At 46.1% G+C, this 11,141-nt stretch overlaps 1 protein-coding gene across 1 annotated transcript; it reads left to right on the plus strand.

Annotated features, from left to right (window-relative positions):
* The first annotated feature begins 2,212 nt into the window (after window positions 1-2,212).
* Window positions 2,213-10,919, plus strand: GCM2 (glial cells missing transcription factor 2). The gene is made up of 5 exons (XM_017526687.2): window positions 2,213-2,357; window positions 6,272-6,524; window positions 6,955-7,067; window positions 7,501-7,626; window positions 8,877-10,919. Exons 1-5 carry the CDS (start codon window positions 2,268-2,270, stop codon window positions 9,813-9,815), a joined length of 1,521 nt encoding a protein of 506 aa, XP_017382176.1. The 5' UTR covers window positions 2,213-2,267; the 3' UTR covers window positions 9,816-10,919.
* The last annotated feature ends 222 nt before the right edge of the window (window positions 10,920-11,141 follow it).

Consider the following 11,141-nt stretch of genomic DNA (forward strand, 5'->3'; position numbering starts at 1 on the left):
TCACTGCAACCACTACCTCCTGGGTTCAAGAGATCCTCCCTCCTTACCCTCCAGAGTAGCTGGGACTACAGGCACGCGCCACCATGCCTGGTTAGTTGTTTGTTTTAATTTTGGAAGAGACAGGGTTTCGCCGTGCCTCCCAAAGTGCTGGGATTACAGGCGTGAGCCACCGCACCCCGTCGCAGGATCGAATTTTCTAAGCAAGCCTGACTGTGCCCTTGGCTAGGGAAGTAAAAGGACCGGGAGCGTGGACCACCCTTAGTTTCCTGAGGTTGTTTTGCTCTTCCTTTATCCGCCTTTTGCCAACCGAAGGCACTGATCCTGCATGAGACGCTGACAAGGGCGCCCTCCTGGACGAGTCCCGCGCAGCACCGGTCTGTGTTCCCAGCGCGTGTTCTGCGGTGCCAAGGCCCAGGGCGCGCCGCTCTCCAGATCTAGAGGGTCATAGGTTCGGTTCATCCTCCTCTCTCAAGGGATCCGCCACGAGGAGTTGGCTCCCCTTCTCTGTCTAGGGCTGGGAATGGAAGCATGCAGCTGCAAAACAAGGGCGCGGGGAATGCATACCAGAAGCCCTTCTTCCCTGGCCGCCCAGAATCCGGCCCTGGGATAGTCAAAAAGCGACTTTAGTCACTTCAGTCGATTTTTTTTTTTTTTAACTGAGAGTCTCCCAGTGCCGGAGTGGCCCTGGGCGGGGCGACTGCTCAGCTGAAGAAGGTTTCTTTTGTCCCGGGGAACCTACCTTGTCCTGCGCACCCCTGCACCACCGCGATTCTCTAATCTAGTCCCCCAAAGCCTCCCAAGACTGTAATGGAGTAAATACAATTTTGTCGTGATATTTCCACGACTACATCAGTAAAGTTTTTGTTTTTTTTAAGAGTTGTGTTCAGGTGGTTGGCAACTGAGAGCTCGCGAAGTCACAACCCCTTATTTAACAGATAACGAAGCTGAAACCAAGAGGGAGCCAAAGCAGTGGAGAAAGCTAGGAGTTCTACGGGACTTTTCCCCTCTCCCCTTTCCTTCCTACCCCAGGCTCCCACCTAACCCGGGCTCATTACCCCCACCTCCTCCGGGTTCACTTTGTGGGACTCCGTTCCTGCAGGGCCAGGTCCCTCCGCAGTCCCCTGGAGCACGAGGGCGCCTGGGCCCGTGAGCACACACCGAGGCTTGGCGCCCATTAGCGCGTCCCAAATCGACAAGAGAAGACTCCCGGACGCACAACAGTTAGGGGAAGAGCCAGCAGTGGAGGCCCAAAATGGGCTGACCCCTAACTAGGAGGGGTGGGCGCGATTACTCAGGCTAGGGCGCGCGGGGACAGCAGAGGGGCCCCGCAAGGTTCCCATTCTCTCCTGGAATCGAGTGCTGGCTCTCCGGGGACTTTGCTGGAAGCAGGAAAAGCCCCTGCTTCTAAAGCCTCCATCCCTTTCCGAAATCAGGGAAGCCGGATGCATTTAGAAAAAAAAATAGGCCGCGCGCGGTGGCTCATGCCTGTAATCCTAGCACTTTCGGAGGCCGAGGCCGGCGGATCACCTGAGGTCAGGAGTTCGAGACCAGCCTGGCCAGCATGGCGAAGCAAGGTGTCTACTAAAAATACAAAAATTAGTAGGGCGTGGTGGCCTGCGCTTGTAATACCAGGTACTCAGGAGGCTGAGATAGGAGAATCGCTTGAACCTAGGAAGCAGAGGTTGCAATGAACCAAGATCGCGCCATTGCATTCCAGCCCGAGCAACAGAGTGAGACTCTGTCTCAAAGAAAGAAAGAAAGAAAATAATAAGGTTTTTAACTTAAAGGATACATTCCAACTTGCCCTCTCCACTTCCACGCCAACATCCTTGCTTCAGTTTCCTTTTCTTCCGGGACTGAGCTTAACCTCCACCTCCGTTCCAGGCTCTGTCATGGAGGGGAAGACCCGCCCCTGGAGCGTGAGTGCTAATAAGGTAGGAGACACGGGGCGGAATCCCCCCACCCCGCCCCCAACGAGGTGTACTTTATAAAGGAGGGACAGCTGCCAGACGTCGATGCTGCCGTTCGGGTGGAGACCGTTCAGCACGGCGGCCGAGGACAGGGCCCCGCCCTGGTCCATAACCATTGTGCCCAGCTTCCAGATTTCTAAACAACTTCTCTCTCTTTCTCTCTCTCTGCCCCTCCCCTTCACACACATACCCCACTTTCATTTTTAAAGAGGAAAAAAAAAAAATCACCTGGCGCACCTCTCCTTTTTTCTTCTATTTTTCAGAAGCCTGGGCGGAAAGAGCGAGCGAGTCCGTCAGATGCCAGCGGCCGCGGTGCAGGAAGCGGTCGGCGTGTGCTCCTACGGGATGCAGCTCAGCTGGGACATCAACGATCCGCAGATGCCCCAGGTAAGCGAAGCGGGTGTGTGAGGGCACGCGGGGTGCTGTCCATCTGAAGGAAGGAGAATGGCATTCGAGTTCTTGCAAGGAGTCTGGAGACGGACCATACACACACAAGCAAAATTTCTGGGTTTCTGAGCCCCCTTCAAACGTAGAAAGAGAATTGGACCCCACAAAAGGCTAAGTTGGGTTTAGAAATGTGTATTCTCCCAGCAGTTTCCTCGGGCTTGTCTGAAATTACATGGAAAGCGGCAGGAAATACTGATCACACTCCTCATTCCCGGTCTCGGGGGGAACAGGACACCTGTCCTTTCGCTTCGCTTTAGCCAAGGTAGAAATGAGGTGCCTCTCTTCGTATTCATTTGCTTTAAATCCACAAGGAAGCTAAGGAGAACATCTAAACAGATGTAAATACCACTGTTTCTCAGGCAGCAAAACTATGAGGTACAACTGTAAAGTGAATCTAATGACCCAAATTTAAAACAAACAGCCCGACTTGAGCAATTTGTTCAGACCTCCCTGACCACCAGGAGGAAGGAGGCCCCACTGTCAAGCCAATGAGGCATCTGTACCCAAAACCTACTTCTCTAATGACAAGCAAATCATCATTCTTTTGGGGTGAATTTGTTGCATTTTGTTTTATTTCAATAAAGCAAAAATAGTCTGGAGCTAAGTCCAAAGAATGAACTAGGGTGGATGCAGTGGTGAATGAAGAGATTTGCAACCAATTCCAGAGAGTGACCAGTTGTGCTTTGTCATACAGGTTTGGGCCAAAACTGAGTGACTTTGAAGTCCTAGCTGTGGGGGATGGTGGGTGTAGAATGAGAGTTGCCTCCCAACCATTTACAAATGTGGGATTCCAGCAATGTTGTGGCACAGGAATAAAAGAGACTTGTCAGTTTTTCAGCAACTAAGATGTACCTGATAGGTGTTCAGATGAACAGCAATTAATTGTAATATTGTGTAGCCTCTCAAAAGAGGTCAGTACTTTTTTGGATGCATACCTTTGTAGTAGGTTAGGTGTGTTTTACTCCTTTGTTTTAAAGTCTGCCTGCTTTTATTTATTTTTTCTTTTTTCTGAGACAGAGTTTCACACTCTTGTTGCCCAGGATGGAGTGCAATGGTGCTCTCTCGGCTGACTGCAACCTCCAATTCCCAGGTTCAAGTGACTCTCCTGCCTCAGCCTCCCAAGTAGCTGGGATTGCAGGTGCATGCCACCATGCCCAGCTAATTTTTGGATTTTTAGTAGAGACAAGGTTTTACCATGTTGGTCAGGCTGGTCTGGAACTCCTGACCTCGTGATCCTCCTGCCTCAGCCTCCCAAAGTGCTGGGATTACAGGCGTGAGCCATCACGCCCAGCCAAAGTCTGCCTACTTTAGAGTCATGTGGTACCATTTTTGTGAAAGTGGGCCACAGTACAGCAAGAGCATCTCATTCTCACTGTTTCTGTCCATGTACATCTTCATAGGAAACCATCATATCTTGCACTTTAGAAAAGTCACATCCAAATAATGTAATTATGGCTCATCTCTCCAGCATTTGCTAGGCTTCCTATGTAAATATGAACTTTCTTTCAGGAGATTGGTTTTTAAGCAGGGAGTATGTGTGTAATATCTCAAAAGGGGCAGGCACACGGGGACATAGAAAGAGAAGTGGACAAATTTAGCATCGCCCTGCTCTGGCTAACTGACTGAGCCAGCTAAACTAACTATATGCCCTTGAGAGAGTCCTTGAATTTGCCTTAGTCTCAGGCTACTCGCTTGTCATCAAGTGGTAGAGTGAGATAACTATCTCAAACTCTCCCCCAGCTCTACGATCAGGTTCAGTGTTTATGTGTGTGTGTGTGTACACACACACACATAACATGCCAACACTTTAGAACAAATGAAACCCAATCCTTGACATCCTCTCTTCTTGTACTGATTTTAAAAATACCGTCTCTGTGGCTTCACTGCCAGCATCACTACCTCTGCAGCTCGTGTAAGGCATGGAGACCTAGTCTACATATTAAGGGAGAGCTAAAGAAATGTTGTTTTCTGGAAAATTATCAACTTGTTACTAAGATCCTTAAGTTAAAATGTTCACTTTCAAAACAAAGACATTAGCATTTAATATAAACTTGGAGTTGATAGTACATCATTATGTATTTCACTTGTAACTTACATTGATACATTAATTTATGTCCCTTGCAATATTTCAGAGAAAAGATAAATAATACCTAATGGTAACAACAATGATTTCAACAATATCTTTGTGATTTTTGGAAACAAAGTCACTCATTTACCTTACTACTGTTAGAATGTGCAGTATTAATGATGTATGCAAGTCTGAATTTTCCAACTGTGAATACTTCAGCTTTGCAAATGTTTGATGTAATTTTCCTGAGTGGCAGGAGTGGGGAGGAGATGCACATGGCTTACAACTATGATACACCCCTCTGAGTCTTTATCACACCAGCAAAGCTACTGCGTCGGGCTGCTACCCATCTTCTGTTTATATTCCAGCTATGCCATTGTGAAAGGTTATCTATTGAATCTCCACTTCCTTATTGAGTAAACAAGAGTAAAGATGTCCATTTTGCAAAAATGTTGTGAAAATTGTGTATATTGCATAATATGGCTTTGCAGATCTTAGTATTTCTTTTCCAAATATTCAATTCTGCATTGTGGTGTGAAAGCAGCCCTAAACATTACATAAAAGAAAGTTCTCAGTGGCCAGGCACAGTAGCTCACGCCTGTAACCTCAGCACTTTGGGAGGTCAAGGCAGGTGGATCACGAGGCCAGGAGATTAAGACCATCCTGGCCAACGTGGTGAAACCCTGTCTCTACTAAAAATACAAAAATTAGCTGGGCGTGGTTGTGTGTGTCCCCAGCTATTTGGGAGACTGAGGCAGGAGAATCACTTGAACCTGGGAGGTGGAGGTTGCAGTGAGCTGAGATCACGCCACCGCACTCCAGCCCGAGCAACAGAGCAAGACTCCGTCCCACCACCCCCCAAAAAAAGAAAGTGCCTAGTAAAGGGTGCTTTTTCAATTAAACTTATATGCAAAAGAGACATTGATTGCCATATAAATAATGCATTAAATTGACAAAGACTACCAAATATGAATACTAAGGCAAAGCTCAGTATTTTAGATATAACTTATTATTTTGGCCATGTAGCTCTTTGTTGAGGAGAATGACAATCCCATATTGCTCTGGGGAGCAGTCCAGTGCCAGGCAAGCTCACCCACACCCCAAAGCTCATGGTTTAAGTCCATCATTGCAATACCCTTTTAAACTTGGAGAGCCAAGTTGAGAGTAGGGAGGGAAGCTGTTCCTTCCTCTCTGACGTTACTCTGGGTGCCACTGCTAATGTGACTGACAGGTCTGGCATAGAGAGCCAATGCGCTTTTGAAGGAAATGCACTGACTTAAAGATATTTACCAGTGAAATTGCATTTCAGTGATAGAACATTCCAGTCACTTTTCCCACTAGCACTTTGATGCTTAACATGAAATGTTTTCAACATTTAAACACACCAAGAAGTGATAGAACATAGTGGTAAGAAGTACAGGTTCTGGAATGGGACTGCCGGGGTACAAATCCTAGAGCCAGATCTTGCTAGCTGTGTGATGTGACCTTGGGCAAGTCGATGAACCTCTCTGACCTCCACGTCCTCGTCTGTAAAATGTAAATCATTGCCTGTAGTTTGAAGTCTAGATGAATTAATACATGTACAGCATTTAACAGATAAACACTATATAAACATTAATTATTACCTGGTTGCCAGTCTCACCTAGGAAGGGTGGCATTTTGGGATTTCACATTGCTGGATTTAAAAAGAACCTTTTTTAATCCTAATGTGCTTGTAGAAATTTTAGAGCATGTTGTGTGCCGTTTGGTCGATCAGCTGACCACCCTTCCTTCTGCACCCTTCCAGGAGCTGGCCCTCTTCGACCAGTTCCGAGAGTGGCCTGACGGCTACGTGCGCTTCATCTACAGCAGCGATGAGAAGAAGGCGCAGCGCCACCTGAGCGGCTGGGCCATGCGCAACACCAACAACCACAATGGCCTCATCCTCAAGAAGTCGTGCCTGGGCGTGGTGGTGTGTGCGCAGGCCTGCGCCCTGCCAGACGGTTCGCGCCTGCAGCTGCGGCCGGCCATCTGCGACAAGGCACGGCTGAAACAGCAGAGTGAGGACTCCGGGCCTGGGAGAGGGTTACGTTGGAGTCATAGGTTCCTTTTTTTTTGAGACGGAGTTTCGCTCTTGTTGCCCAGGCCGGAGTGCAATGGCTGATCTCAGCTCACTGCAACTTCTGACTCCGGGCTTTAAGTGATTCTCCTACCTCAGCCTCCCATGTAGCCAAGATTACAGGCATGCGCCACCACGCCCAGCTAATTATATATTTTTAGCAAAGATGGGGTTTCTTCATATTGGTCACGCTGGTCTCGAACTCCTGACCTCAGGTGATCCACCCACCTCAGCTTCCCAAGGTGCTGGGATTGTACAGGTGTGAGCCACCGCGAAGGGCCACGAGCTCTTTAGTCCCAACTAATTTTCCCCTTCTTCCTTCAGAAGGGCCTGGGGTCAGGGTTAATATTTCTCCCTTCTGGGCTTTGCAGAGAAGGCATGCCCTAACTGTCATTCTGCTTTGGAATTGATTCCTTGTCGAGGGCACAGTGGATACCCTGTCACCAACTTTTGGCGGCTTGATGGCAACGCGATCTTTTTTCAGGTAGGTTAGGTGAGAATACAATTTGTGATGGATACTTTTCATCAGACCATAAAGGCCAGACCACCTGTCATGTGCCTTGGAAACCTTGGGCCAAACAAAATACAGCTCCAGTGGCCAGAAATAGGTGCTGGAGCCCCCCGGGGCCCTAATGGGGAGACTAGGAATTAGCTCACTACTGTGAGCGCTTTAAGGTCCAGAGATGGTAAACCAAGTTGTAGTTATAGTTCTTTTAATAGAGTGAAAGGATTGCAATGATCTTTTAATATGTTAATTATTGATGCTGTTTTATTCAAGAATTTTTTTTTTCTGTCATTTTGAAAGAAGCAAAACTAAAAACACTTGAGATCTTAGGAAAGGCATGATCAATTTTTGGGCTACATTGTCAGCTTCCTTTAGGGACACAAATGTATGATTTATTTTCTCCTTATCGCAGGCCAAGGGAGTTCACGATCACCCAAGACCAGAGAGCAAATCAGAGACGGAAGCTAGAAGAAGTGCCTTCAAGAGACAAATGGCCTCTTTCTACCAACCCCAGAAAAAGAGAATTCGAGAATTTGAGGTACTGGGAACTGAGAGGGGATGGTGGCCTCTGCTCATTTTCATCCCCAGATACACTGATAAGTATGTAAAATATGCAGGTCATACATTAATTACAAGGGTTTGATTTCATGTGAAAATTATATGTCTGTCACAAAATATCATCAAATCAACATCTGAATAGGGTTTCTGATCCCTTTTTCTCCTTAAAAGAAAAACCAACAATCTCTGCAGGCAGTGATACAGTCCTGATATGTCAGTGTGCTAACAACCTAATATAAGGACAATTATGCAACAGTAGTAAAGATGGAAATGCATGCCTCCAACAGGAAGTTAGCAGTGTGTCCTTGAGAGGGTCCTTTCCATTATTTTATCCACAAGAACAGATAACATTTCTCTGTGCAGTTTAATTCAGTTTGGCTTTTCAACCAAAGCATGCCAAGCAGGCGGAGTGTTAGTGTGAGGATAACAGAAACTGACAGTGCCCATGTTCCAGGCACTGGTCTGAGTTTCACACATTTGATGGTTGCAGAAACCCTATAACAAGTTTACTTTTATTAAGTTCCATTTTATTTATTTACTTATTTATTTATTGAGACGGAGTCTCGCTCTGTCATCAGGCTGGAGTGCAGTGGCGCAATCTCAGCTCACTGCAACCTCTGACTCCCTGGTTCAAGCAATTCTCCTGCCTTAACCTCCTGAGTAGCTGGGATTGTAGGTGCGCACCACCACACCCAGCGAATTTTTGTATTTTAGTAGAGACGAGGTTTTACCATGTTAGTCAGGATGGTCTCAATCTCCTAACCTCATGATCCACCCACCTCAGCCTCCCAAAGTGCTGGGATTGAAGGTGTGAGCCACTGCACCCGGCCATTAAGTTTCATTTTTAAGATGAAGAATCTGAGGCTCAGAGAGGTTAAATGGCTTGTTCAATTTGTGAGGGACAGAGTCAGCATTGAACCCAGGCCTGTGTGCCTCCTAAGTCTCTAGGAACACAGTGTGGGTGAGAACAGGACCATCTGCCACTCAGAAGCTTCCTACCTGGCTACCGTGGACCTTCCTCATTCTGTTGTGTGGTATTTATGCCTGAGTGAGCTCCAGTTTAGCAACCCCTGGACCACATGCTTAAATCACATACCTGAGCAGCGCAGTGTTCACAACACGGAGCCCAGCACATGGTCATCTGTTTTTACTTACTTGTTGGCTATTGTTACAGGTGAAGGTGCCCAAACAATTTACATAGCATGTATCTGTGTTTGTTTCATTTTTTAGGTAGAAGAAAATCAAGACAGCAGCGGTCTTGATTTCAGCAACATACCTTTGGAAAATCCAGAAGACTTTGATATAGTTACTGAAACCAGCTTTCCTATTCCAGGGCAGCCTTGCCCTTCCTTCCCAGACTCTGATGCTTACAAAGCTACCTGTGACCTAGCCACCTTTCAAGGAGACAAAATGCCACCCTTTCAGAAATATTCAAGCCCAAGAATCTATTTGCCTATGCCACCTTGCAGCTATGAATTGGCAAATCCTGCTTATACAAATTCGAGCCCATATCCCACCCTTTGTAAGGATTCCACCAGTATCCCTAATGACACAGACTGCATTCATCTGAACACACTACAATATAATGTCAATTCATACAGCAGCTACGAGAGAAGCTTTGATTTCACCAACAAACAGCATGTCTGGAAACCATCTCTTGGAAAACCCAGCCTTGTGGAGAGGACTGACCATGGGCAGTGTCAGGCTGTGGCCACTCGCCCTTATTATAATCCAGAGCTTCCCTGTCGGTACCTCACGACTCCGCCACCAGGTGCCCTACAAACCGTGATCACCACCACCACCAAAGTGTCCTACCAGGCCTACCAGCCCCCTGCTAGGAAATACAGTGATGCTGTGGGGGAGATTAAGAGCCTTTCAAGCTGTAGCTATGCTCCTGAAGATACCAGGATGTCGGTCGCGGTATATCCAGAAGCCTGGGGTCCTCCAGCGACAGTCACCAGGGCAGCCTCTGCTTCAGGGCCACTTCCTATGAAAACTGCAGGAGATTGCCGCGCCATCAGACCCACCGTGGCTGTTCCCCACCAACCAGTTTCCTCTAGGACAGATGAAGCAGAGGCTTGGGATGCATGTGTGTCTGGGCTGGGCACTGCAATCAGTCACTCAGATAGATTAGGTCCCTTCTGTAGCTATAACAATGAGGATTTTTGAAAGGCAATTCAGGGGACAACAAAATAGCAATGTGCATGCAGGCAGGAGGCAGGGAAATGTGAAATGGCAGTGATCTCTTGTTGACTTGGGAGACTCACCTTGTGTGCAAAAAAATACAGATAGTAGTAAAAATGCCGATTAGCTGAGAAAATAATCAGTTGGAAATGTTCAGGTCATATTGGGACATTTCACACAGCATTTTGAAACTGGCTACAATACATAGATGTAACTCAGGAAAGTGTGAGTCTCTCAAATGAACAAATAAGCAACTGGAGGAGGTTAAATACTGACCTAAGTTCACTTAGCTTATTAGTGGGAGTAGAGGTCTGGGATTCTGGTTCTTATTCTAAGCCTTTTCCCATTAGAGCACTTTAGGGAATTTTACATCCCTGGAGGCTGTCAAAATAGCTTCAGGAAGAAAGTTTTACAATCTTCTGAGTCATTTCATGACATTTTTGTTTAGCATTTAGAACCCGTAAAAATAGCTCAGGAAGTAATTTTGATTGTTTTATCTCCAACTTATGTATCTACGGCTTTTCAAAAAATCTCTAGCAATGGTAAAGTTCAATTGTTCTTAAAAGATTCAATATTAGCTGAATGCCTTTTCATAACATGATCGTCTCCATAACAGAGACAGCCTAACAATGATGAGTTGTATTTAATGAATTATCATTGTTCCAAACACATTTTTTTCTGATTAGGTTTCGGAATTAGAATTAAAATGTTTTGCTAAAATACAGCTTTACTGTTCCTCTGTTATTCTTCATAAAGGTAATTAATAATGTTCAATAATTAATAACATTGTTCAATTAAATGTAATAAGGACATTTTAAAGTAATGAAGCTAATTCTTGACTTACTTCAAAACAGAAATAGGAAAAAAAATGCTCATATTATGACCTAGGAAACAGTTGTTATGAAACATTAAAACTTATTAAATGCACCAAGAGAGGTGGCTCGTGCCTGTAATCCCAACACTCTGGGAGGCTGAGGCAGGAGGATTGCTTGAGTCCAGGAGTCCAAGACCAGTCTGGGCAACAGAGAGAGTCCCCATCTCTGCGTGACAGAGACCCCGGGGGCATAGCAGTGTGCCTGTAGTTCCAGCTACTTGGGAAGCTGAGGCGGGAGGATGCTTTAAACTCAGGAGGTCAAGGCTGCATCAGCCATCTTTGTGCTCCTGCACTCCAGCTTGGGCAGCAGAGCAAGACCCTGCCTCAAAAAAAAAAAAAAAAAAAAAAAAAGTATTAAATAGTTTGACTGTTTTGTAGTTTATTTGCAAAATACCTGTTGTTATACTCTGTCATAACAGAAAGAGACTTTTCAAAAC

Source organism: Cebus imitator, unplaced genomic scaffold (genome assembly GCF_001604975.1).
Source record: "Cebus imitator isolate Cc_AM_T3 unplaced genomic scaffold, Cebus_imitator-1.0 Scaffold43, whole genome shotgun sequence".
NCBI lineage: Eukaryota > Metazoa > Chordata > Mammalia > Primates > Cebidae > Cebus > Cebus imitator.

Bases quoted from the DNA above. Each gene is read 5' to 3' on its own strand.
- GCM2 (XM_017526687.2), top strand. From the start codon at position 2,268: ATGCCAGCGGCCGCGGTGCAGGAAGCGGTCGGCGTGTGCTCCTACGGG. The intron at 6,525-6,954 runs GTGAGGACTCCG...TGGGCTTTGCAG, and splicing joins GGCACGGCTGAAACAGCAGA to AGAAGGCATGCCCTAACTGT. The intron at 7,627-8,876 runs GTACTGGGAACT...TTCATTTTTTAG, and splicing joins AGAGAATTCGAGAATTTGAG to GTAGAAGAAAATCAAGACAG.